This window comes from Myripristis murdjan, chromosome 18, assembly GCF_902150065.1.
Source record: "Myripristis murdjan chromosome 18, fMyrMur1.1, whole genome shotgun sequence".
In the NCBI taxonomy this organism is placed as follows: Eukaryota; Metazoa; Chordata; class Actinopteri; order Holocentriformes; family Holocentridae; genus Myripristis; species Myripristis murdjan.
Genome location: NC_043997.1, coordinates 1,709,167 through 1,736,717, shown reverse-complemented (window position 1 = coordinate 1,736,717; position 27,551 = coordinate 1,709,167). Strand labels below are relative to the sequence as shown.

Here is a 27,551-nt window from a genome sequence, read left to right as displayed (position 1 = left end):
TACTGGTTTTACTGTGATCCTCAGAAATCACAGAGCTCATAAACAACACAGACCTGACTGTGTTGTGATGAAACTATAATCTCCACAGGAGGAAGCAGGAGAGTCAGGACAGTTTATGGTTCTGTGTGTCAAAAAGCTGCTGAAGGTGTGTGGTGAAATCTGCCAAGAACACTCTGTGGTGTCACCAAACCATTTTATTTAAATAGTTACTGAAACCATACATTTTGCGTTTGTATGATGATCAGAAATGAAGACATAAAAACAAGGAAACAGTTCAGTGTTTGCAAGATGATGGTCAACAAAAAGCTAATCTGAAGCAGAGGGTTCCCGGTTTGATCCCCTGGAACTCCAGAGAGTGTTGTAGTGCCTTTGAGCAAGACACTGAAGCCCTAACCGCTCCTGATGGGCAGCTAGCCACAGCAGGCAGACTCACTGAAGCACTTTGAGTGGCAGATTACAGGCTCTGAGAGAGGCAGGCCCTGAAGCCTGTGTGTCAATGGACTGTATGGATTGGACTGTATAGTATTGTATTGTATTGTATTTCTTCATGTGACGTCCCAACAGCTGAAGGCCCTGTTACTGGGATATACCTGTTATTGTTGTTGTTGTATTTATCATCAGTAGTATTGTGTGTGCTGTAATGGACATGGTGAACAGACTGCAGGGTTTGTTTCTCTTCTAAACTTTGTTTATCAAAATGTAAATCATGAAGGAAAATGCATCAGCACTGGGAAGTGACATGGACAACCAGCTGTTCTCTAAAATTATCAGTCAAATAAAAAGTTCAACCTGTAGGCTGTGAACTGTTTGGACAACATATTTAAACATTAATTTATTGCACCACATTGTCATCCACAATAATATACATGAAAAAGACTGTCTAGTATTATCCAACTAAATATAATAGGGAAGGCTGGGTCATAGAATTGTGGAATGGTGTGAACATTTAAACACAGGGATTCAAGAGCCATTTAACCATTTATTGAGCACTGGATAACAGGGGGGTAGATGGATGGATGGTTTCTATACAAAATAACAAAGGTTCAATGCATTGCTACACACCAATTAAAGTCAATTTTAAATAAATATGATGCTTACATTTTAATGCATCCACAATGAAAGGAGAGGCCTGGGCTTTCTTTATCATAACCCTCAGGAGTCTGATTACAAACAAGACAAATCAGCAATAAATAACAAATACTGTTATATAAACTTAAAAACTTGAATTCTTGGTCATTATACTCACAGTAATTCACTCTTTTGAGGACAAACAAAGTCTATGTGGCTTCAATTAACTAGGTTTTGCCCCGATTTACCCAGACTCTGTAAATAATATGAACAACAAATAAAATGGAAGTACAAACTCAGGACCCTTTAACACAGGAAGAAAACTAGGGTTTAACATCAATTGAAGAACAACAAAATGCACAAACTTACTGTGTGGCAGCAAGGCATGGCTCAAACAAAGGGATCCTAACTGGACACACCTCTCCTTAAATAACCTCCCCTGTCTAACTCCTCCCAGTGCCCAGCCAGGTGAAACAACCCACCCCAAACAGAAAACACCAGCTTGAGATTATTGAACAATACAGGTGACATTTATTGTATCAGTTCAATAAGTGAACATGAGAAGATTAAAATGAGCACAGGTGGCCTTCTACCTGAACACACATTGGACTGAGAGGATGAGGTCAGCAGTGTTGTAGCAGCGTGTCAGCAGCTGTCTCCAGGTTAAATGGCTGCTATACTCTCTGCAGACCAGCAGGTGTCACTGTGCTCTTTGTTTTTAAAGCCCTGGAGCCTCATAAGGCAGGGGCATCCAATCATGTGCCATGGAGGGTCGAGAGGCTGCAGGTTTTCATTCCAACCAAAAACTCCACCAGGTGACTTCACTGACCACCTCAACTTGTATCAGAGAGGAGGAATTAATCGCTGTCAGTACCTCACTACTCTGCCATCAGTGTGGGAGTGTGTGTGTTACTGGGTAGCAACTGGCCACTCAATTCTAAAAAAAAAAAAATCAAATTTAGAAATAACCCAAAATATAAGAGTGCTTCACTCCAAAGTTTATGGTTTTATGAACATTTGATATCAAAACATGAGATTCAAGACAGGCATTTAAAGTGTTGACATGAACCTGAGGGGCTTTATCCTTCCTCGTCCTTAACACTGGGATCAAATCTGATCAAACACAACACCTACTCTGACAAGGTGAGTGTCTGTCAGCCCTGAGCGACGAATCAAAACAGCTCGTACAGTCACATGACTTTTACACCAGGAGACAAAGGAGCAGTTTCACACTTTATTCTTTTCTCAGCTGTTTGATACTGTAAAAAAAAATACTGAAATATGGACGAGCAAAGTGAAATGTTTCTACAATATGGGACATTTAAAGCATTTGAAATGAGTCAAGATTAGACTGTAAATTAAGTTCCACTAAATCAAAATTACAACACATGCAAGTTAAAATATGAGAGCACCCACTGCTTCACTACATTTTCACAGACTGGATCCTCCAGAGCTGAAGACTTAAACTCCAGCTGCTGGTTTTTGGGTCGTTAGTCTCTTTAAACACTCAGAACAAAGAGCTCCAGTTTGAAGGCTGTTAATAGGATGTGGTTGTGGTTGTGTGAAAACGTTCTCTTGGGCCTGATATATGAAAAGCCTCTGACACATTAACACCTACAGAGAAGGCTCGGGGGGCTGGTGTAGGTTGTTTAGCCAAAACTAAACTGAAACAGGCAGAATTTCCATCACAGCTTTGAAGAAACCACAGAAACAAACAAGAAGACAAATGAGATTAAACTTTGACCGTGTGGGCAGTTGGGTCAATGCAGCAACATTTAAATTAAACATAAAATTGGCAATTATCACCAGATCCTATTCAATAGAATGTATAAAACCATGCATCAAAAAAGCTCATCATGAGGTTGTGCAAATTAACAGCAGAAACTCCTGAGGTCAAAACAAAAGCATGTGAGGAATCGGAGGATTTAGCTCCATATTTTAATGGGTTTGCTCCACTACAGATATCTTTACATGCAACATGCAGAATAAATAAACAGATGTACTGCAGGTCACTTTGAGGATCTGAGGGTCCAGCTGCAGCCCGTGGACCACCAGTTGGACATCAGTGGTTGAACTGGGATGAAGGTCTACTTCAACGAAGAGTACAAAACCTGTGTCTCTGATGGAGAGCCTGAACACACACACACCCACCCACACACACACACAAACACTTTAAACATGCTTCACCAAAGAGCTCTTGGAAGAAGCTGAAACAGCAAGCCACTGGTTCTGGCTGAAGCGACGAGACAAGGCTCCGGGGGTGGGGGGTTAACATCTAAATAAGGGGGGGAGTGACTCGACACCCTCTTTAGTTCAACACTCATCCAAACTCGAGTCAGAAGAAAGAGTCAAACCTCCCCTCCCTAACGATCAGTGATGTCACCCAGCCCTGCGGCGGCGCTACCCTGGGCGCCTAAAATTCATATTTCAACTCTGATGAACGCTCTTGTATCCAGTCGGATACCAGATCCCAGCAGCCAAACCGTCCAGAGCGGCTGCAGTCTCTGAGTCTCCTGAGTTACAAACCATTAATTTAACGGCATCGTGACCTTGGAGACGTCGTCAGTCAGACGGGGCCAAAATGTATTTAGCTTTATTTGTAACAGCAGAGCTAACCGACCTTCAGCACAGCTCCCACTGCTCACCATGTGGAGGCGCTTTGTGACCTGAAAGACGGGACGCAGACACACAAACTGAATCTTCTTCAAGGGAAGAGGAACTTTACCTTTCTTCCTGTGGGGTTTGATGACGACTTGTCCATAAGTGACATCTGCAGGTCCTCTCACCTCTGAGTAAACTGAACCAGGAACACAGTCTGCAAAATATAACAGTCATGAAATATGATTGTTGCTGCTCCGACCAGCTGACTACAGAATGTTCTCATCATGATGGCAGATATGAGTCTTTAGTGACAAATTAACAGTTTGTTGTTACTTATGCAGAAGAAATGTGATTCAGACTGATTTCAGTCTGCCTGCTCTAACAGCACTGAGCTCATTTCACTGGAAACAGGAAGCTGAAGTGCGAGGCGTTACATCTCATCAGACCAACCAGCATGTTCACCGCAGTGTGAAGAACACACACACTCACATCGACCACACTGGACCATGCTAAAGTTGACATAAGAGCTGTTAGGTTTGGTGTTCAGAGTAAAATTTTCCACTGACCCTCGACTCACCTTCCTTTTTTTAAATTTTCATTTGAATTAACGTCCAAACGTCCTCTCGCTGTGCTCTCCAGCCTGGTACCGGGAACACACACACACACACACACACACACACACACACACACAGGCAGTCTGACTGCAGCTCGCTGATCAAACTGTGAATCCTCTTTAATGGAGGAGGAACTTTACCTTTCCTCCTCTGTGGTTTGATGACGACTTGTCCATAAGTGACGTCTGCAGCTCCTCTCACCTCTGAGGAAACTGAACCAGGAGCACAGTCTGCAAAACATCACAGCCATGACATCCCAGGGTTTCTGCTGTCACTGCAGCTACAGCTGCTGCTGCCAACTAACCACAAGATCTCAAGGTGATACAGCCAAACAACAAACAAGTGCAAAATGTGAAAATGAATATTAAGAAACACACATCTTCATCAGTAAGTACTCACTGTGTGCTGTCTGACCCAGTTTTACTCACAAGCCTTCATGGAATAAAAAAAACCCTGCTGTAATTTAACAGGAAAACTGTTTGGGAGTCTCATACTCGTGCTGTGTGTGTGTGTGTGTGTGTGTGTGTGTGCATGTCAGTTACATGCCAGTGTCAGAGTGAATGTAAAATGCAGCTTCAGATGTAAGTATGTAAAATGTGAATGTGATTTTTAAATGTCAAAGTAAATTGTAGTGATGATGTAAAAATGTACATTTTCATTGAAATGTAAAGGGAAAAGTAGCTGATTAAGTCAGTGTCAAACAAAATGTAAAATGAGATGTAAAGTTGCAGAAATTTAACTGTCAAATTAAAATGGAAGAAATCTTTAATGTAAAATGTAAATTGCAAAATTAAATACATAAATTGTTTAAGATGGAAATTTCTGTGGGGATGTAAGAGCAAAAGCAAATGGTAATGTGTAAAAATATTAGGAAATACTCATTATAACATGGACGGTTGGTGTCTCACCTTTGGATCTGTTGCGGACGTATCGCACCAAAACCACCAGGAGAACCAGGAGAACCAGGAGAACCAGACCACAGGCAGATCCAAGAATCCACCGGAGGGGCAGAGGAGAGGAGTTGGAGCGTGTAGTTGAAGTTTGAGTAGAGGAGGCAGGAGGAGGAGTTGTAGTCGTGGGTTGCACTGAAACCAAACAGACTGGATTGATTTCTTGTCTTTTACAAACATTTCTCTGTCGGTCAAATCTGTTTCTTTGTGAGATTTCTGGCCAGCAGATGGAGGCGAGTGCATGACCTCCTTCCAGTTTCATGTAGAGAGAAAACACTAGTGGGCTGAATGTTGACACTTTTCCTTCTCTTTGCAAAGATGTGTTTAGGGTGACTGGTGTGGACGATGCTGATTTGCCAGATGCTTTTAACCTGTTCTTTTCCAGATTTTATAGGCCCTTGTCAGATGACATCTCTAACTTAAGAGAGGCTGTTGGCCCTGACGCTATATGTGGACGCACACTGTGCTATTGCGCCGAGGCGATAAACGAGGCGACCACTGTACAGGCCAATTGCACTTACCTCTGGTAATGAAAAGCTTTGAAAAAATCCTGAAGGATGAAATTATCTCACTAACAAACTGGATCCATTACAGTTTGCCTATCAAGCGGGTTAGGGTTTTGTGAATGGACACACAAACACAGGCTCTCCCGAGGGCTGGGTCCTTTCTCCCCTGCTTTTCATCCTTTACACAGACAGATGCAGATCCTCTCAAGCAAACAGCTATCTTGTCAAGTTTTCAGATGACACAATCTTGCTGTCTCTTCTTCAGGGCCACCAATCTGATCACTGCTGTGCCCTCCCTGAATCTGTCAGATGGTGTGATGATAGTCTCCTCAATCTAAAGGTGCCAAAAACTAAGGAAATTATCATAGATTTCAGAAAATCCAGTGTCAACCCCAAAACCAGTACTATTTATGGTGAAGATGTACAAATTGTACAAAGGTACCAGTATTTGGGCACTGCGTTTGACTGTCAACTGAAATTCAGTGAAAACACTGACAGCATTGTAGAGCGAGCAAACCAAAGAATCCTTTTGCTGAGGAAACTCAACTCCTTTGGTGTCAGCAGAAATATCTTATGTACTTTTTATCAAAATTTTATTAAGAGTCTTTTAACTTTTTTTTTATATGCTGGTTTTATGGTCTATCTGTGAAAGACAAGAAGTGTCTGAATGACAGCGTGATCAGCGTGCGTTTTAAAATTACTGGTGTCCAGCTGAGGGACCTCTGCTCTCTTTGGAAATTGTGGGTGGTCCAGAAAGCAGACAGAATATTATCCCAACCTGATCATGTTCTTGGCAGTGAATTTGTAATCATGCCCTCAGGTCCGCAGTATTACGTGCCAGGGTGAAAAACAAACCTTTATCCAGATTTTTTTTCCCTTCTGCCATAAGGCTGCTAAATACACAAATACAGAATGAACTGTGAATGATTTTTCATCCCGCTCAGCTGTGCTGTCACTGGTTGTGGTTTTTGTTGATGTGACAATGCTCGACTGTGGATGTTAACTGTTGTATTATTTATCTCTTTTTAACATATTATTTTTGTAACTATGGATGGGTTGACTGTAGAAATGAATTGCCCGTCTGGGACTAATAAAATATTCTGAATCTGAATCTGAATCTGCCATCCAGTAGTGGTTTTAGGAATGGGTGAAGCGGCATTTTTTCATGTCACGTGGGGGGCGGCACAAGCACCCAAAAAAAAAAAAAAATCTGCACTGCAAATCAGTTTTCTATTACCGTATTCATCCGAATATAAGATGATATTTTTTTTTCATTAAAAATGCCCTGAAAAAATGCCCTCATCTAATATTGGGGGTCTGAGCAAATAACACATGTATTATGTAAACCAGTAGGTAGGCTCGCCTGATGCCGCGATTACCGGCGAATGGCCACATTGCGCAGTCAATAATCAACCATGTTGTCTATGTCATTGTCTGTTGTGCTGCTGCAGCCGCGTATGAACAAAAGTTTATTTGTAATGAAAGGTATATATGGCAGTCTGTGTGCACCACTCACCTGTCAGATCTGACAGACCTGACTGGGTGGGCGCGGCCAGCCCGCCTGATGTGGTAGGAGTACTTACACGGAAGGGCGCAAGGCAGTAATTTCGCCTAGGGCGGCAACATAGTCAGAACCGCCACTGCTGCCATCCTCCTGAGTGCAGACACTCTGGAAGGTGAAGACAGGAAAGAAACCAAAGTCAGACCGACTTCCTCACCTGCCACAGCCAGCCGACTGGGTGGAGACTGTTCATAACCAGAGATGGTGCAGTGGTAGAGGCCTTCATCAGACTTGGAAACATTGTGGAGGGTCATCTGTTGTGTAGACTCAGTCCTGATGAGGGAGCCATCTTTATAGAAATCAGCTGTGAGGTTGGAGGAAGTCCTGGTTGTACAGTTCAGAGTCACAGCAGCTCCCTCCATCACAGGAAGGACAGGACTCTGCAGGATCACACCTGAACACAGAGACAAACCACAGGATTTCAACCACTGAGAAAAATATTCATGATTTAATCCAGATAGATGTTGATACTGAATAATTATTTAATTAGTTACCAGTGATGGTGATGTTGACAGTGTTGCTGGTTGCTCCCTCTCTGGACTCACACCAGTAAACTCCAGTGTCACCTGAGAATGTAGAACTGATCACACAGGAGGAAGCTGTTAATTTTCCCCAGGTGTCTCCACACTCTGTCATGTTTTTTTTGGTCGTGTTCCTCTTCACCGTCCATCCAGCAGAGTCTTCCTCACAGCTCAGATCAAGAGACTCACCCAAAAACAGCTGAGCTCCGCTGGGCCTGGCAGTCAGGGAGGCTGGGTGGGGTGGAGAGGAGGGACAAAGGACAAATTAGTGATGATACGTTGGATTTTGGAGACTAAAAGATCCCTCGAAGTGCACAAAGGACTGAAACTTGAACAGCTCAAACTCCTTCTGTATGCATGACTGCTAAGTCGCTTTTCGAACTGTGATTGGATGAGAGAGTTTCAGAGGTTACTCGTGCGACATCACTGCCGTCTGGCAGCTGGTCTGAAGGTCTGCAGCTCTGTGGACAGCTGGGGGTTTGCTCAGGTCTCAACAGAAGGGAAAAGACCTGAATAATTCATGAACTGATCATTTCATCACTGATCCATGAGATTGTTTTTTTTTCTGTTCATGTCAGCTTGGTAGCTCGCTAACCGCAGCTTCTTGCTCCTGCTTCCCATACATCACTAAATCAATCCCTGCTAGTTTGATGTCAGCCTATTCAGATTATCTTTATCAAGTAATCACCATCTGTGTAAGTATTGCTCAGAGTCAGCTGACCGTCACACTGACTTGTTAGACGTGGATGTAGCTCTGTGCTCCAGTGAACTGGACTTCACTTTGTTCTTTGGTGAAATTTGGCTCATAACTATTTCTACACCTGCAGCTGTCAACACCATTCACACTGCTGCTGCTGCTGTTTACAGTTTTTCAGTTTAACTTCACAAGTCAGTCAGTTCTCAAGTGTTCTGCTTACCAAGCACATTAGTTGTCTCATCAACGTTTTGAATCTATTGTTCTTGAATCTACAACACAGCTGTTATCCTTTATTATTATTAATTATCAGTGAGTTGGCTCTAAGCTGGGGATATACAGATTGTAAAAATGGGGATTGTTTTTCTGGAGTACTATAAATACTATAAAATAAATGCTTTTATATTATTTTTATTTATATATTTAAGTAAAGAACTACTGTCAGTGAACAATAGAGCAGAGAAGCACAGAGACTTCCTGACTGTACAAAGCCACAGCACAGCCACTTCACAGTGGGTGGGAGCTTCAATACAACTTCATATTTAAATCAGAAAAGGAGAAGAGCATCATAGTGAATTGTGGGGTGACCAACCGTCCCACATGGCCTGGGACAGTCCAGGAAATCAGAACATCTGGGTTGTGTCCTGCATGACAAAAGCAGTGTCTTACACTTCAGTGATTAGTGTCATTTCCAGGAAGACACATTGAATTTACTATCAGTTTGTTTACAAAGTAATGTTAAACAGTAGCCTGTCCTGGTCGCTAAAGAAGCAGGTCTGGTTAATAACCAAACTATTGAATGAAATTTATTATATTTATTTGTTTTAATCATTAAGATAACAAGATGAAAATTCCATAGGCTACCAATAATTTAGAGCAGCAGGTTACCCTAATAACCTTAATAAGAGGCCTGTGTTATCTCCCTCTGTCCCACATGAATCCCACAGTGTGCTCTCCACCCACAGTGTGCTCTCCACCTGCAGCCAGCAGGTGGAGCTGTGCTTCGTACGGCTACCTTGGTTTGTTCCTTCTCAAAATTCCCTTCAGTAATAATCTCGTTACTGACATCTTTTCATTGTATTTTCATATTTGGCATTGAGGTAGTCTGAAGGTATCTGAAAGTAATCAGATTACATTCCTGTAATACTGTGATACAGATGTGTTACTGAACACATTTTGCAGCTGGAACAGGATACATACAGTCTCCCTCAGCCCTGCACATATTAACTGCAGAAACAGAGATTTGTCTGCTCTTTCTGCTCATGCACTTTTTGAAGCAATTCAACTTCTGGTTGGAGTTTGAAGTATTTGTTTGAGCTTATGCCTAGCAACACCCTAACAACCATGTGCTGAAGGCTCATCTTTGACTCTATACAGTAGAGCAGACTGTTGATATGTTGCTAGGCAACACCCCGTGCCCAGCGCATGCTTGTGACTTTCAGTTTCGTTTTCCAGTCAGCACAGACACTCTCACATCGACAGCAGAGTCTCACTACCAAGACCAGCCAAACGGATACAGTCGAGTGCTGCTGAAGATTGTGAGAGTCAACCTACACTACAAAGACAGAGTGTGTGACACATATGCAGTGTTGGACGTCGGGTCAGAGAGGACCATCCTGCTCTCGTCTGCAGCACGTCGCCTGGGGATACAAGGTCAAGCAGAACACCTGACTCTCCGTACCATCTGCCAGGACGTCAAGACACTGTCAGGCTCACGCGTCTCCTTTGCGATTGCGCCTGCGACACAGCCCACCAAGCTGTTCGCCATCCAAGGTGCCTTCACAGGTGACCACCTAGGCCTGACTCAGTACACCTACCCAGTCTCCCAGCTCCAGAAGAAGTACCGACACCTGAGAGGTCTGCCGATCCCTCCCATCGATGGCACCCAGCCAACGCTCCTCATCGGATCAGATCATACCAGTCTGATCATCCCAGTGGAGCCCATGCACATGGGGCCCCCAGGTGGTCCTGCAGCAGTCAAGACTAACCTCAGCTGGACATTCCAGGGCCCAGCAAAGTACCTCCAGCACCAGCTCCCGCCCGCACAGTGCCTGTTCACAGTAGCTTCCTCTCCTTCTGCCGAGCTGTTCAGTCAAGTGGAGCGACTGTGGCACTTGGACACACTACCTTTCAAGAGTGAGAGTTTAGTGACCAGATCCAGACAGGACAAGTACACAGTGGACCTGTTGGAGGCCAAGACCACCCGCGTAGAGGTCGATGGAGTGCATCAGTATGCAACCCCCCTCCTACGAGTCCACACCATGCCTAAGCTACGAGTTTCAGGGGAGGTGGTCATGAGCAACCTGCAGAACACAGAGAAGAGACTAGCTCGAGACTCACAGCGTGCATCCACTTACCAGAAGGAGATTAAGAAGCTAGAGGTCGCCGGGTACGTCAGGAAGATAGACTCCAGCGAAGCCGACACATCCGAAGAGTCCTGGTTCCTGCCTCACCATATGGTCAGACATAATGGTAAAGATCAGATAGTGTTCAACTGCAGCTTCCAGGTCGGCGGACAGAGTCTGAACAACTACCTTCTCCATGGCCCCACCTTAGGACTGTTGCTCCTTGGAGTCCTCACCCGCTTCCGAGAGCACCGAGTCGCCATAAGTGGTGACATAAGAGGAATGTTCCACCAGGTTCACCTGGTGGATGAAGATAAGCCCCTGCTCTGATTTCTCTGGAAAGACCTGAAGACTGAGGAACCCCCCGTAGTCTACCTATGGGAAGTCCTGCCCTTCGGTACGACCTGCAGCCCCTGTTGTGCGGTCTTCGCTCTCCAGAAACATGTCACTGAGTCCAGCCAGCCCGAGATGATGCTGGGCCTCAGTTGGGACTTCATGGAGGACACGCTTCACTACAGGCACTGCCCAGTCCCCCTAAGCCAGACTACCATGCGAAATATCTACAAGATACTAGCAAGTCAGTACGACCCCTTGGGTTACATCGTGCCATTCACCACGAGAGCTAAAGTCCTGGTCCAGAGGCTGTGGGACAAGAACCGTGACTGGGACGACCCAAACCTACCAGCTGACCTCCTGGATGCCTGGGAAGGGGAGCTCCCCCCTGCTCCCATCAGTCACCCTCTCCCAGAGCTACTTCCCACTAGATGTTGACGTGAGTGACCCTCACCCTTGAGCTACACATCTTCTGCGATGCATCAGAGTCAGCGTATGGGTCACTCGCATACCTACGAGGTGAAGATACCCAAGGCCGAATCCACGTGGCCTTTGTGCTAGCTTGTTCCCGAGTAACACCGAAGAAACAACAGTCTATGCCACGCCTAGAACTTTTGCGCCGCCATGACTGGAGCTCAGCTCGCCCAGCTGATCAAGAAAGAGATGACTGTTCCGTTGAGAGAGACAGTACCGTGGTCCGACTCGACTACGGTACTTACCTGGATACAGTCCGAGTCCTGCAGATATAAAGTGTTTGTGGGGACCCATATAACCGAGATCCAAGGGCTGACAGACCACCGGTCATGCAGGTACGTGGACACTAAGAACAACCCCGCAGATGCCATCACCAGAGGGATGACTCTGTCTGATCTAGCCAAGCCATACCAGTTCAGTCAAGGTCCAGTTTTCCTTCACCAGCCATGTGACACCTGGCCACCGCAACCGTCTATCGAAGAGGTTCCAGACGATGCAGAGAGGAAGAAGTCTTCATTCTGTGGTCTCACATCATCATCCCCTGCTACCTCATCCTTTGAGGAGCACTCAACCTTTGATGACTTCCTTGAGTCAACTAGCAGGACACTTCACAGGGTGGCCTCCTCAGCTAGCGCCCTTAGTGCAGACGACTTCGCTGAAGCAGAACTGAGAATCCTCCAGAGAGTGCAAAGTGACAGTTTTCAAGAAGAGATTGAGTGCCTACAGACAGATAAAGCCATTCCATCCGGCAGTCGGCTTGTAGCTCTCGCTCCTGAATACGACACTTCCAAGGGTCTCATCCGAGTAGGAGGGAGGCTACGCTGCTCTATTTGCCTGGAAGAAGATGCTGCACACCCAATAATGCTAGACCCTAAGCCCCCTATCACCAAGCTCATCATACGTCAGTATGTCGACAAGTTACCCCATCCTGGCACTGTATTATTGTATTGTATAAGTATTGGATCCTCCAAGGCCGCGAAGCTTTGCGCCAACATCAGAGAACCTGCGCAGAGTGCAGAAAATGGAGAGCGAAGCTAGTCATACCAAAGATGCCAGACTTATCCCCGGACCGCCTCCGTCTCATGAAGCCCCTGTTCTACAGAAATAGATTACTTTGGACCTTTCCAGATCAAGAGAGGTCAGGTGGTGGAGAAGAGATGGGGAATCGTGTATAAGTGTATGACAACGAGATGTGTCCACCTGGATCTCCTATCCATCATGGACACCGACTCCTTCCTCATGTCACTCAGAAGGTTCGTGGATCGCCGAAGGACCCCCTTTGAGCTTCTCTCGGACCAAGGGACTAACTTTGAGGAGGGGAGTCTGAGCTACGTGCCAGTTTCAAGGCTGAGTGAAGAATTAAAGGCCCAGCTCACTAAGCACCAGATCCGCTTCCAGTTCAATCCTCCTAATGCACCCCACTTCGGTGGGACCTGGGAGAGAGAAGTCAGGTCCATCAAGTCCGCGCTCTATGTGACTTTGGGCTGCCAGACAGTGAGTGAAGAGGTGATGCAGACAGTCCTCATCGAGGTAGAAGGGATTCTGAACTCCCGACCTTTGGGCTGTGTGTCCATGGACGTAGCTGGCGTCGACCCAGTTTACCCCCAACTACCTCCTCATGGGGCGGCCTGACTCCTCAGTCCAGCAAGTTGTCTACCCAGAGTCGGAAATCCTCAGCCGAAGGAGATGGAGGCATAGTCAAGTGCTTGCGCATCAGTTCTGGATGCACTTCCTGCAACACTACTTACCATCCCTGCAGTCAAGGCAGAAGTGGGTGAAGGATAAAGAGAACCTCGCCATCGGAACTGTAGTGATGATGGTTGATCAGCGCCTGCCTCGAGCACTATGGCCTTTGGGAAGGGTCATGAAGACCATCCAGAGTGTGGATGGGAAAGTGCGGACTGCTTAGATCCAAGTAGAGGATTGGACCTACACCAGGCCGGTGGCCAAACTGATAGAGCTGCCAGCTATTCCAGAGGATACTCCGACGACAGCCCCTGTGGACAGTGAGCCTTCAAGGAGCTGATTCACACAGTGTATCGGGGGCGGCTGTGCTGAAGGCTCAGCTCTGACTCTATACAGTAGAGCAGACTGTTGATATGTTGCTAGGCAACACCCCGTGCCCAGCGCATGCTCGTGACTTTCAGTTTCGTTTTCCAGTCAGTTTGGTTCAGTTGACGTTCAGTTGGTGTGAACAATTCCTCAGCCTGCAGAATTTGCCCAAGTTTTATTCCTTTCTTTGTTTGTGTGCGTCTGTGACCACAAGTGAGTAAACCCCTTTGTTTAGCAAGGATTTTTGGTGTAGTTTATTATCACAGAAATGTGTTGTTTGTTACTGTATATTTAGTTGGAGATCGTTTTGAATTAGCAACGTGCTAGCTACATTCCTGACATTCCCGTGTCTCCGTACATTTATCCTAATGTCACTTCGTGTTGTTTAGATGGCTAGCGCTATTCCTTGGGTATTATTATTATTAGCATAGCATACTGCTGTTTTTATGTTGTTATTGTTTATAGTACCAGGCCAGATTATTTAGTACAGATATATTTAGAGATATTGTATAAGAGATTTAGTTGTTAAGCTGTAGAAGTAGGCTAATTGTCTGTTGTTTATTTTCCCTTTAGAACCACACACCGACAACCTAAACCAGTAAGATTGGACCCATGCCTGTGTACTGCTCTCTGCTTTATTATCATTAAACACCCTTGAATGAAGAACCTTCATCCGTGTCCTGACCAGACACCCCATACTGTTGACTAATATTCCCAAGAGCCAGTAATATCCCTTCATTTCAAACCACACAAACCATCCTAACACCATAGCAACCCCCAAGCAATGACCTCGCAACCACCAAGCACACCCAGACTCCCTCAGACTTTAATATTAATATTTTGCACTTGATACTTTGCATTTGGGATGCAAAATGGCACCACTCAAGTGGTAGCCTCTTGTAGCAGCTTCTCTTTTTCTCCCTCTCTTAATTTTTACTTTCACTTGTGCTTGACCTACTGTGCACCATGGAAACTAAAAATGTCATGGTTGCTATGGTCTTTCTTGCTGCTTTTGCACTTTTAATGATGACTGTATGTGGGGACCCTGTGACTGTCCCTGGCCCTATTGTTTACAGCAGGGATCAGCTGTTGGAGCTCCACAGCATGGCAGTGCTGCCTAGAGTGAGACCTGATGTCCCCCACCAGCTGAGGTGGAGGAGACAGGAGTGTCGAGCGTGAGTGGAGCGCTGCACCAGGAGGAGACCACATAGGCCTGTTCTCCCAGTCATCATCATGAGTGTCAGGGACCAAGCAGTAAAGTCATGTGGAACCAGGACTTGTAAATGAAAAGATGGGTTTTATTTTCCCCCAAAAATAATATAGGTAATTAGTACTATCAGCGCCAATACTATCAGACTACCAATTAATCAGTCATTCTCTAGTTAGGAGTCCCATGAGCTTTGAGCAACATCAGTCTATTTGGACATGGCATTCTAGACCTGCCTCTCATGTCTTGTAGAAGAGTTTAAATGCTCCAAAACATGACGGGAGTTGACCCTCACAAAATCCCGGGACACACCTATTCTAAAACTAACATTCACACTAAGACTATTAGTTAATACTACCCAGCAACTGTTTAGCAATACCCTAGCAACCACCCAGATCACCTCGTTTTTTTCTGCACAAACACTTAGGAGAAAAATACCTATCAGGGTTAAATTAGAGTTTGTGAGTGTGATGGAAGAAGTGCACTAACCTCTGCTGGGCCTGCAGCACAGCCACACCGTCACCACTGAGGACAGAAATGAGAGGCCGGTTGGTTTGAGGTTTTCCACAAATCAGAGAAGACAGTTCTGACAACCAGCCTCTGTGCTGCACACACAACACTGGGACATCTCATCTGCAGGGGCTTTCATGCTGCTGGATAGTCATTTGGTTCTACTGAGACACTTGAGAGTGAACTGTGTGCAGCACAAATACAGGAGAGACGCTAAGAGAGGCTCAAGAGAGGCTCAAAATCAGCCTGTTCTGATGAAGGCTTCAGCCGAAACGCGTCAGCATTAAAACCTTTTGATATGGAATTTTGAGCCTGGTCTTGCCCTTAATTTTAGAGTGCCACTTCTTCACCTACCCTAGGTGAACTTCATCTCAGTATTCTTTCAAGTTGAGCACCCACTGCCGATTGGCCAAGAGGATGCGCACCTGTCCTAGATAACTTTAATTAGTTATCTCCACTCTCAATGTTTTGTCATTATTCCTCTATATTTTTGATCTGTTTTATTTTCTACAGTGTGTTCCAGTTTCCCCACAGTGAAGTTTATCTTGTCGTCAAACCTTTTGCTTTTTACCCATTACCCTGTTACCCAGTACCCTGTTACCCTGTTACCCAGTACCCTGGCCCAACAAAACTGACATTAAAACTGTCATTAAAATAATCACCGAAAAATTAGAACACACACATACACACACACACACACACACACACACACACACACACACACACACTCACACAGACTGTACTTACGGAGCAGCCGTGGTAGAGTTGTGGCCTCCATGCTTCAGTCTGGCGAGCTGAGATCAACACTTTGAATTTGATCTGAGGCACCAAGTAAAGCCCGCCCCCTTCCTCTGTCTGGGTGAGGGGTTTTTTCCCCTGAACGGTAACTTCTAGTTAGTATGGTATACTTTATTCTAATTTGGTTAAATTTGTTTCCAGTGTATTAAAATGTAGAAATGGAGGAACCACAGTGAAAATGTTTTTTTTATTAAAAAAAATAAATAAATAAATAAAATACACAAAGAAATTATGCAAATAAGACAAAACAATAACTGGTACATGATGCACCTCACCTTAAAATGAGCAAAATAAAGAAAAAAATAGAATTAAGAAATCAAGGCAACAGGAACAAACACAACTGATTGCAGAATCAAAAAGACAACAGAGACATGACATCAGGGAGAAAGAACAGCCATGCAAAGCTGCATTAAATTAGAATTATGTTAACTCACAGGCGAAGTTCAGCACCTGGGGTGTATTCAGCACAGACGTACCGGTATGTAACATCAAGCTGACAGAAACGATAAAGCTCTGAACAACCTGTTGCATTACGCAGCGCTATGGAAGCAGTATGGAAGCCCAGAGGGCCATTCTTCTCACTATTGTAGCCGAAGAACTGAGCAGGACATTAGTTTACATGGATCATTAATTATAGGGGTACTGCAATACATTCAATGTCCACTATGAAAAAAACAGTTATTGTTAAACATTGTTTCCAAGATTTGTACCATAGGCCTTCACAAATGAGTTTTAAGATTTAAGTTGGGTAAAAGTTGCCATATTATTGAGAAAAATAATAAACTATTTCTGATCTATCATCACACTTACCACATACATGTGCTTTTACCTCCTCAAATGATGGGTAAAATTTTAAACATAGGCTGCACTAATATAGTGACTTGGAAGCCATAATGGAGCGCTAGCGTTTTAAATGGCGGAGGCTTAAATACAGGCTGATGCTGATTGGATAACACCTGTGACACGCCCACAAAACGGAGGAAAACTACCTCTGAGGCAAAACGTTACAACCAAACACACCATTCAATGAGACAACATTACGTATCGTAACGTCGTTGAATGCACCCCAGGCAAAGAGGCAAATTAGCTCAGTGGAAACACACCTGTGTGTGTGTCCCATTAAACATGTGAAGATCCGCTGATTTAGCGTTGTGTCATCCTACTGCTGCTCGGTGGCTCTTTACTGACATCTAGTGGTTTGAATTCACAACTGAAGCAAACATCCAAAGTGTTTGTGGCTCTTCTGGACGCAGCGAGAGGATCCTGGGTTTGTGCCCAGGTCCTCTCTGGGTTCAGGGTTTGCATGCTCTTGCCTCCTCATCAGCTGTCTGTCTCCTTAAAGGAATATTCCACCTTCCCTCGACTTTACCCAGACTGAGACATGATGTTCCATATGGATTGTGGATTTGAAACACACGTCTGGGAAATTTAAAAAATCTAACTTGAGTGGTGTGAGGAGAAGTTAATTAGTGGTGAATCTTCCTCTGCCTTCAGTGTGAGGATCACTGTGACAGACAGGAGGAGAAATGTGTTCAGAGGTTACAGTGCCACCATCTGACTTCTCCTCAAAACACTCTAGTTTTTAAAAAAAATATTCCAATGTGTGCATTTCAGATCCACATGATCCATTTCTTCACTTTGACAGAGCCAGGCTAACAACTCCCATAGACTTCAAGTCTTTATGCTAAGCTAACAGGAAATGCTACGCATAAGATCTGAACCACTGGACGTCCAGAGGAGAACATGGTGTCCAGCATCTGGACTCAGTCTGGGGACGTTGAGAGAAGAAAAAGGTGATTTTGCCCAAAATGTTGGAATGTTCCTTTAAGTCCTTAGAGTCCTGTGTGAAGTTTACCTCAGTGTCAGGTAGGATTTGCTGGTGTGTTTGAGGGAGTCCACTGTGAGAGGCTGCTGTTCATCCTCACCTCTGGCTAAAAAACTGAAAGATTGCATAAATAAATCCCTCAGAGATTCATCTAAATCTAATCTAAAGATAATGTTGAAATTAAAGCTGCAAGCAGCGTTGGACGGGCCCTCGCAGCCGCGCCGCCTCGTGCCCACTTGTGCCCGGTGGCTGTGGCATTAAGCACACACACACACACACACACACACACACACACATACACACACACAGAGTTGTTACTGCTCCTTCCCAATGAGTGTGTATTGGGAGAAGGCTGCAGGCAGTTACTGTGAGTCAGAGGAGTGGAGGAGGGGAGGGAGAACAGTGCAGAGCAGAGAATCTAGAGTCCCACCTGTTAAACAACTCTTCACAGTGGCCACACACTTTTTCCAGTCCACACCATGATATATAGTTTTGTAGGAATTGTGGTCCTCTTTCCATCGGCATAGGTTCGAAAGCTGTCAGACTTTTACTTTAGTCACCAGGGGCCTAATTAGCCCCTAGCATGCTGCATTATTCCCACCAGGGTCCATGGGAAAAAATGGAGGCGCTGGTTGTGGACACTCTGACTTTGGGTCCTTCTGAAATCCAAACGGTTCGAAGGAATGTAAATTCCTTCTGAACTTTTGTTAAGCACTATGTTCTCTGTCATCTATTAAATTTGCAAGCCAATAAAATTAACGCCCTGGGAGGAGATAGATTTCATGCAAAGTGGAAATTTGGGCGAAAACGTGACTTTCAAATGCAAATTGTGGACTTCCTGTTGGTTTTAGGTGGGGGGGCACGGCACAAAAAATGTCGGGCTTGATGAGATCTACATTTCGGCGCTGGTTTGGTCTTTCTATGACATTCCTGTGGGCCGCAGCGGCTGCCTTTGCGTCCCTAGGTGGCGCTACCGAGCCCATTTTTGCACCGGGGGGTTCCGATTTTTGATTTTATCAAATTTTTCGCCAGACCTGGTGTGCGTGCCGAATTTGGTGAGTTTTTGAGCATGTTTAGGGGGTCAAATTAAGCCTCAAAGAGACGTAATAATAAGGGAGAAAAAAGAAACCTTACAAATACAATAGGGCTTCGCACTGGGACAGTGCTCGGGCCCTAATTATCTCTTGATAAACCCCTGTTCTTACCTTTTGTGCTGTGCCCCCCCCAGGGGCGCCGTATATGGGGGAAAAGTTAGGACATTTCCAAGGGCCCTTGCCTGACAGGGGCCCCAAAAAATAGGTAAAAACTAATATAAAAATATTAAACCATCAACTAGTAAATACGTATTTTTTTTTTTTTTTCATGGGGCCCAAAATTCCTGGCGGCGCCCCTGGCCCCCCCACCCGCAGTTACAGTATTTTCTCTCACTCTCTTGCAGTTCTCCTCTGAACCTGAAGAGGGCGCCCTCTCCCACCTGTGACTGTGTGGTGCCTCCACTGAGCTGGAAAATATTTTTCATCTCAATATTCAGTTCAATAAAAATCATGAACACAGTCCCTGTCAGTCAGCCTCACACTCTAAACTGGGATCTGTGTGCGTGTGTGTGTGTGTGTGTTTGTGTGTGTGTGTGTGTGTGTGTGTTCAGTTGTGTTTTTGATGTTACCAGTCAGGTTTGGACCCACCTCTTCAGTTTTATTGTGAAAACCTTGTGTTTAGTTGTGTTCTCTCTCAGTTTGGTGTGTTCAGTGTTGATCTGCAGTTCAATGTGGAACAGAATCAAAACAAAGAGAAAACACTGAAGGAGAAGCTGTGGACAAACTTTACACTGGAACTGAATTAAACTGCAAACACTGAGAGCACCTGAACGCACCACCAGAGAACCAGAGCCGTTTCTTGTAAATCACGTGACCCAGAGGAGCGCCTCTATGCACGCACGTACGTACGCACGCACGCACGCACGCACGCACGCACGCACGCACGCACACACACACACACACACACACACACGCAGACCACTCACACTGTCACAACCACAGTCAGAGGCAGATCTCCGCTCTCATGGCTTCTCTCAGCGCTGCGTCCCTCCTGGCTCTGAGCTCCCTGATCTGTCACCTGGCTGCTTCCTCTGCAGGTGAGTGTGTGCGTGTGTGTGGTGGTGTTACAGTCAGGGACGGTTTTTGCTATGGGCAATGTGGGCAACCGCCCAGGGCGCAATCTACTTGGGGGCGCACAAGCGCCGTCCAAAAAAAAAAAAAAAAAAAAAAAAAAAAAAACGTTTCTAGACTAATATCGCTCATTTCCATGTCAAGTTGGTGCAGTGGGCGCTGAGGTGCCCCTACTATCACGTCAACTTGCTGATGAGAGTCATGTATACAGGTCGTGTGTGTCAGAAGAAAAGGCAAGGGGGAGGGGGGCGCGGGGGATCAACTTGAGACTGCAGAGGCTGTGCGCAGGTTGTGAGTCTCAGGAAAAGCAAAGGAGAGGGGGGCGGGGGATAGACTAACCTCTGATATGAAAGATCCCAGGCCAAACAACACAAACTGCTGCTTCCAAATAAATTGTATTTCATTCATAAAATTAATATAGACCCCTTATAGCTACATGTAATTTATTGGGTTATGTGAAAATGCCAAACAACAACAACAACAACAAAAAGTCAATGGAGTATCATGGACAAAAGGCCAAAAAAAACATCAGGTGCCCAGTTCAGAAAGAGAAGGAGAGAAGAAGAGGAGAAACGTTCAAAAGATAAAGGTATGCAAGTCTCTATGCGTGACGTTAATTGTGCATGTAATGAAACAGTAGCCTATACCCTATTTATTAGCCTCTTGCTAATATGTTGCCACTTAGCCACAAGTTTTTTTTTTTTTTTTTGGTTTTTAGTTTTGCTGAACTAGCAACTATTAGAATTTTAGGCATCATGTCATGGAATTAATTTCACCCATAGGCTAGTTTGTGTTTGCAACACAACAAGTGCAAGTTCACATTGGCTTGTTAGTCTGTGGATTTGGTAAACAATATGTCCTGACTGTGGAATTTTTAATTTTTTTTGCTATACGTGGGTCTATGGTAACCTAAATAACTTCCTATACACTGACATGACATTTTGTAAGCTATATGTGATATAGCTTTATGAGTAATTTCTAGTGTGTTTTTCTTAGTTAATAGGATGTGAACAAATGATAGGCCTGATGTGGTGGGGGTGGGGGGTGCGGGACGGTTCGCCCAGGGCGCAAAACTAGCCAGGACCGCCTCTGTCGGGTGCCCTCAGCAAGGGCGCAATCTAGGCTACTTGGGAGCGCCCTCCAAAAAAAAAAAAAAAAAAAAAAAAATCGCTAGTTTTCTGGACTTGCCTACCATATTGATGTATTGAGATGTCGGCCATATTACCGTTTGGGAAAAGCTATGCGCGCAAAGACTCACAGTGGAGAGGTGTGCCTTTTTCAATTAGGCTATTGCCCTACAAGAAAGAGCACTGCATTCATTTCAGGTTGTGTGCGCATGATACATTTATAGACTAGCAAAACGATTTTCAGCAACTTCATCCTGCATGGTTGGTAGCCTACAAGTGTTTTAGGAGCTTCATAACTGTTAATGACCTGTCAATGACCGTCAGCGTCAATCTGTTCTGATTTGCATTTGTTATTCATTTTACATGCATATTATTACACGAGTGTAATAATGCGATTATACAACTATTACCAACAAAATAAAATGTAGAATCAAAATATATTCATACTGTGGGAATTTCACTCTCATAATATAAAGTTTTTTTGCTAGTATTCTCTCCATTTCAGCGGAAATACATGAGATCTGACGGTAACTAGTCCTTGTCAGCAGCCAACTTGGGCTTATCATGTTTTCTAGACATTGTGATTCCCCAAAACTGAATAAATACCTCACACAGCAACACAAAACTGCTCTACTAGCTCAATCATGTTGTAACTAGAATATCCACTGGATTTTTTTTTTCATGGACTGATAGTTAGGCTATACTCCTGCCGACTTCTCAGTAATTTTTAATCTAACAGTTGCCGTGGCAGCGACTCAGCAGAGCAGCTGATCTTTATCTACAACCAACTTATATGAACAGTTATATTTAAATACAGGCTACTGCTTTCCAGTGTTGGCGCCACAACAAACATCTGTCTTTTCATAAACTCACGGCAGATGTTTTATTTCAGCTGGGGGTGTGTCACTCCAATTTAACGTCAGCTCCCATTAATGTGGCTAATCAGCAAAAGTAAGAACAGTAAGCAGTCACATTAAGGCTGTTATAGTTATAGAATCACCTTTTCAGGCTGCTATCAATTTACGTCTGAAATAAAGAGCACAGCTTTCACAGATGCGTTGATTTATTAAATGTTCATTTCAATGTACAGATGCAAAAAATGACGAATTAATTAAATCAATGGCCTAGGAAACTCATAAAGAATAAACAAATTAATAACAATTAATAGGCTGATTAATAACTGATAACATTAATAACACATTAATAACAAGAACAAAGTTACAGCCGCACATCTCCGTGGAAAATCTGACAGGTACTGTCCGTGGTGCTGAATCTGCTGAGGCATTTCATTCTCTTTATTATAAAAAAGATGAGAAAAGCCCGCACACTCACGTTATGCTCCAAAAATGTTTTTAATTAAACAACGTTTTGAGTGTGTCTGCTCTTCATCAGGTCATTTTTCAATGAAAATGACCATCAGGTCATTTTTGTGTGGGCTTTTTTCATCTTTTTGCATACGTTTCACTGAGCCCAGCACCTTAAGGATGTGATGTGCGTATATATCTACAACCTATTCAAATTAAAGCTCCATAAAATTCACAGAGGATCTTGTTCAGCTCTTCTTTCCTTACAGGTGAGAAATCAGCTGTTTGCCCGGTGTTTGTCAGGTAGTCTTGTAGACATTTGACGGCCCAAGACGTTGACCGTGTTGATACCTCGTCACTCTCGCGTATCTCTCCTTTTTCTCTTCTGTCTTGTCTTCCTCGTTCAGCCATTTATCCAAACTTAGGTCGCCAAAAAAAAAAAAATCAAAATTGACAACAAAACGGTCCATTGTGCAGGTGAACAAAGTTGACAGCGGCTTTTGCTGCGGGTTTCGGTGAAACGTTTTGTGTTGCCATGGAAACCACACAGACTCGGGCAATAAGATATAGGCGGAGTAGCCTAATACTTTCAGTGACTGATTTCGGTATTTTTCATTTAAGCACGGCTAACCGTACTGTCAAGCTCATTTGAGCACATTCTAAACATCTGATTGACCAATCAGATTGCTTGGTCGGATCTACGTGTTGTGTAATTTTTTTTAAAAAATCTCACGTACCCCCTGGAGTTCCTTCAAATACTTCAAGTATTATGAATCATTTTTGACAGCGTCTATTATTTAGGTAAGACAAAAAGGAAGTCACAAATATTAACGGTAAATGGTGAAATTATTTATTTTTTCCAGCAAGGGCCCAGGAGGCCCCCCAGGTCAGGCAAAGGGGCCCATGGGCCTATGGCAAATTACGCTACAGGCTGTTATTATTGTTGCTGGGGATTTTAATCAAACGGACCTCAGCACTCTTTTGCCAAGATTCCACCAGCACGTCCACATCCCCACCAGAGGAAACACACTGGACCATGTCTACACCAATGTTCCTGGCAGCTACAGAGCCCTCCTTCGTCCTCATTTTGGCCAGTCAGACCACATCTCCCTGCTTCTCCTGCCTCCCTACATCCAGCTGACAAAAAGGGTCAAACCAACTGTAAAAACAGTTAAAGTGTGGACAGATGAAGCTGCAGCGGCTCTACAGGACTGTTTTGAATGCACGGACTGGCAGATGTTCAAAGATGCTGGGACCCAGCAGAACCACATCGACCTTGAGGAATACACATCACCAGTGATATCATACATCAGCAAATGTGCTGATGATGTGAGAAATGTCACGTTTAATAAATCAATCAAGAGGGAACCACATTTTAATTTCATTATACAGCCTGTTGTATAATGACCAATAAACGTCCTTGTATCCTTGTTACTAGTTTACCTATACATTTGTCAGTAGCGTGGTCGTAGCGTCGTTGTTTTCCAAATCAAAAAGCTTTTAAGTAGTGAAACTAGTTCACTGATCAAATAGCGCGGTAGTGTCCACAGAAGCTACATTTTCCCAGGCATTTCTAAACCTTAAACGCAACAGAACGTTTGCTGCGGTTTGACTGTTGTTAACGGGTCAACTGGTTTTCCTGTTAACTGGTTCCCTGTGTTTGTAAACGTCGGGCGTTTCCCGTGGCAACAGCAGATGCTCCAATCATGGGGAAGGAGCATAGCTGACCTCGCGAACGCCTTAATAATAATTATTATTATTATTCAATTTGGTTTATAATTTTCTAGACTTGGCTATCCATCTGCTTAACTCAGCTTGTTGGTGTTTTCTGTGGTTTAGTGAAACGGTGGGATCAGCAATCTCCTCCATATTTTGCTTTATTTTCTTCAAAATATAAATTATCCGCCCTGGGTTGGATACCGGCTGTGAAACCACGATGACAACAGCCACACACACACACACACACACACACACACACACACACACTGTAGCGCCTCTGAAGCTTAACGCTTTAAGGATCAGAGATTTAGTCTGCTTGGATTATATTCACTATAGTTAATTTCCCCGCAAATTTCCTCCAAGCAGACAAAATCTCTGATCCTCGAAAAGCGCTGAGCTTGGGAGGCTTTACAGTGTGTGGGTGTGTATGGGTGTGTGGCCAGTGCCAGCTCTACCTATGTTGGCGCTCTAGACAAAATTAGCCTACTCCCTTGCGCCCTTCCATGCCTTAATCCATACTCTCTCTCTCTCAATTTCAATTTCAATAGCTTTATTGCTGCATCACTCGCAGGCAATCCCAGCCTGTGTTTACTCCTGCTCCTCAGTGGTCCGGGGCTCGCAGCACTGGTCACCCCTCTCCGCGGAGGTCACCTGTGCACTCCCAGGCGCAGCGCGCTCCCTCTGTGCTTATGATCGGCACATCGCTGGTCAGGCATGTGGCGGTGCGCGGTGGCAGGACTTTCTGTCACCCCGGTGCCTCTGTTAAGGACAGCTGCACTGCACCTGAGCGACCAGTATGGCTCTGTCTCCACCTTGGTCATTGAGGCAGGTGTAAATGACATTTAAAAAAAAAAAAAAAAACAGCGGTCAGAGGAGCTCAAAGAGGATTTCGCACGCCTTGTTGACTCTGCTGGGCACCGGAAAGCAAGTGATTGTTTCCGGCCCGCTGCCTCCTCCGTGTTTTGGCGATATTAAATTAAGTCGCCTCCGCCAGCTCCACATATGGCAGAAAGGGTACTGCATGCACAAAGGTATCCCCTTCGTCGACAACTTTGCTGCATTCTTAAACAGACCTACACTTTTTAGAAGAGACGGCTTACACCCAAACTTTGAAGGGTCACGCCTCTTAGCCTCCAACATTAAGCTGACCCTCCACTCCTGCTCCACCTGACTCGCTCTGACCCTGTGTAGCTCCCCCTACCTGTGCAGCAGTCTCACTACACCCAAGAGCATCCCTGTGAGAGTGACAAACAGGTTACACAAATCTTTCTCTCTATGCGCTAATTATTGAAACTCACTTCATTTGATTCCAGTTGATTTGAGGACGCCGCTCCGCGCTCAGCATTCCACTGAACCACAGACTCTAGCTCCGGCCAGGATCGGCCTGGTAAACGCCAGATCACTGGCAAACAAAACTTTTATCCTGAAGGATTTCTTCCACTCTCGCGACTTGGATTTTCTCTGCATAACAGAGACGTGGATCAGCGCTGGTGAGTGCAGCCCTCTCCTCGAACTTTTACCGGCAGATTGTTCTTATTTTAGCTCGCCACGAACGCTGGGCCGTGGTGGAGGAACTGCGACTGTTTTCAAAAATGATTTTAACTGTAAACAGTGCGCTGCATTGTCATTCTCCAGTTTCGAACTTACTGTCTTCGAGGTTGGTCGCTCTGACCCGGTGCTCTGCGCCGTTATCTACCGGCCCCCGAAATATAATAAAGAGTTTATGAGTGACTTTTCAAAGTTCCTGGCTGAAATCATGCCCAACTATGACCGTGTCCTTATTATTGGAGATTTTAACATTCATGTGTGTTGTCCTGACAAGCCTCTGGTGAAGGACTTTTTAAACATTGTTGACTCTTTTAACCTGAAGCAGTGTGTGTCTGGTCCCACACACGAACATGGACATACGTTACACCTTGTCCTCTCTCATGGTCTGTCTGTGTCTAACATAGAGATTGGTGATTGTGTTTTCTCTGATCACATGCCAGTTTGATTTAATGTTGGTCTCTCCTGTGCCGCAGTTAAATATTGCGCTCCTGCTCAGTGCTGTCGAACTTTTAACCCGCTCACTGCTGGGAAGTTTTCTGCTGCCTTTTCTGCTGCCTGTGCCCCCTCTGTTTCAGCTTCTGCTGATACAGAGGAGCTCTGTTCCTGGTTTCACTCCTCCTGCTGATCTATACTGGACTCTGTGGCTCCTTTAAAAACCAGGCAGCCCAAGGCTAGACCCGAACCCTGGTTTAATGATGCCAGACGGGAATGTCGCAGGGCTGAACGCAAGTGGAAGAAGGACAAGCTGCATGTTTCCTTTCAAATCTTAAAGGACTGCTGGCACTCTTATCAGAATATTGTTAAAGAGTCCAAACGAGAACATATGTCAAACATTATTATAGAAAATCTTCACAACCCACGTGTGTTATTTAAAACGATTGACTCTGTTCTAAATGCCCCACAACCTGTCTGTTTAGAAGCATCCTCTGATGTGTGTAATAGCTTCTTGCACTTCTTCACTGATAAGGTTGCTGCCGCAAGGGCTCTCATTTCTGCTCCGGCCTTCGACCCCTCTGTCTCTGTTCCTTGCTCGCGGTGTTTGACAGTGATCTGAGTGTTTGAGTCTGTGACTCTGACGCTCTTAAAGGATATGGTTACCCATATTAAGCCTGCTGGTTCCCCTCGCGATGCTGTCCCTCCTCACTTGTTCAAAGAGGTTTTTCCTAGCATAGGTCAGTCGGTTTTGACCATAATTAATAGCAGCCTGTCCTCTGGTGTTGTCCCTGTATGTTTCAAACATGCAGTAGTGCAGCCCCTGCTGAAGAAGCCTGGCCTCGATAAAACTGTTCTGGCTAATTTTAGGCCCATTTCCAAGTTGCCATTTATCTCCAAAATCTTGGAGAAAGTTGTTTATGCACAACTAAAATCTTTCCTGGACGTTCACAATATCATGGAGGTTTTTCAGTCGGGTTTTAAAACTCTGCATAGCATGGCGTCAGCTTTATTAAAAGTTTTTAATGACATCTACATGGCAAATGATTCTGGCAACTATGTTATTCTTGTCCTGCTTGATTTAACAGCTGCTTTTGATACTGTGGACCACAATATTTTGGTAGCTCAGTTACAGCACCTAGTGGGCATTGGTGGTAGTGCTCTCGACTGGTTTAGGTCCTATTAAGCAGGCAGAAC

General features: G+C 44.6%; 1 protein-coding gene and 1 long non-coding RNA gene across 3 annotated transcripts in view; one reads left to right on the top strand and one right to left on the bottom strand.

Moving 5' to 3' along the window:
- LOC115376756 (uncharacterized) overlaps positions 1-3,292 on the bottom strand; it is a 17,773-nt gene extending 14,481 nt beyond the window's left edge. Inside the window, exons 1-2 of the long non-coding RNA XR_003929849.1 lie at positions 3,283-3,292; positions 1,894-1,900 (exon numbers count right to left, since the gene is read on the bottom strand). This is a non-coding gene — a long non-coding RNA (uncharacterized LOC115376756). The remainder of the gene's footprint in view (positions 1-1,893; positions 1,901-3,282) is intronic.
- The window catches only part of LOC115376640 (CD226 antigen-like), a 122,131-nt gene that overhangs the window by 23,573 nt on the left and 71,007 nt on the right, over positions 1-27,551 (top strand). Inside the window, exon 1 of one of the 2 annotated variants that reach the window (XM_030076361.1) lies at positions 20,027-20,190. The exons of the other annotated variant lie outside the window; for it this stretch is intronic. Coding sequence (XP_029932221.1) covers positions 20,118-20,190 — 73 coding nt within the window. The 5' untranslated portion in view covers positions 20,027-20,117. Of the gene's footprint in view, positions 1-20,026; positions 20,191-27,551 lie in introns of those variants that run through there. 2 annotated transcript variants of the gene reach the window in all.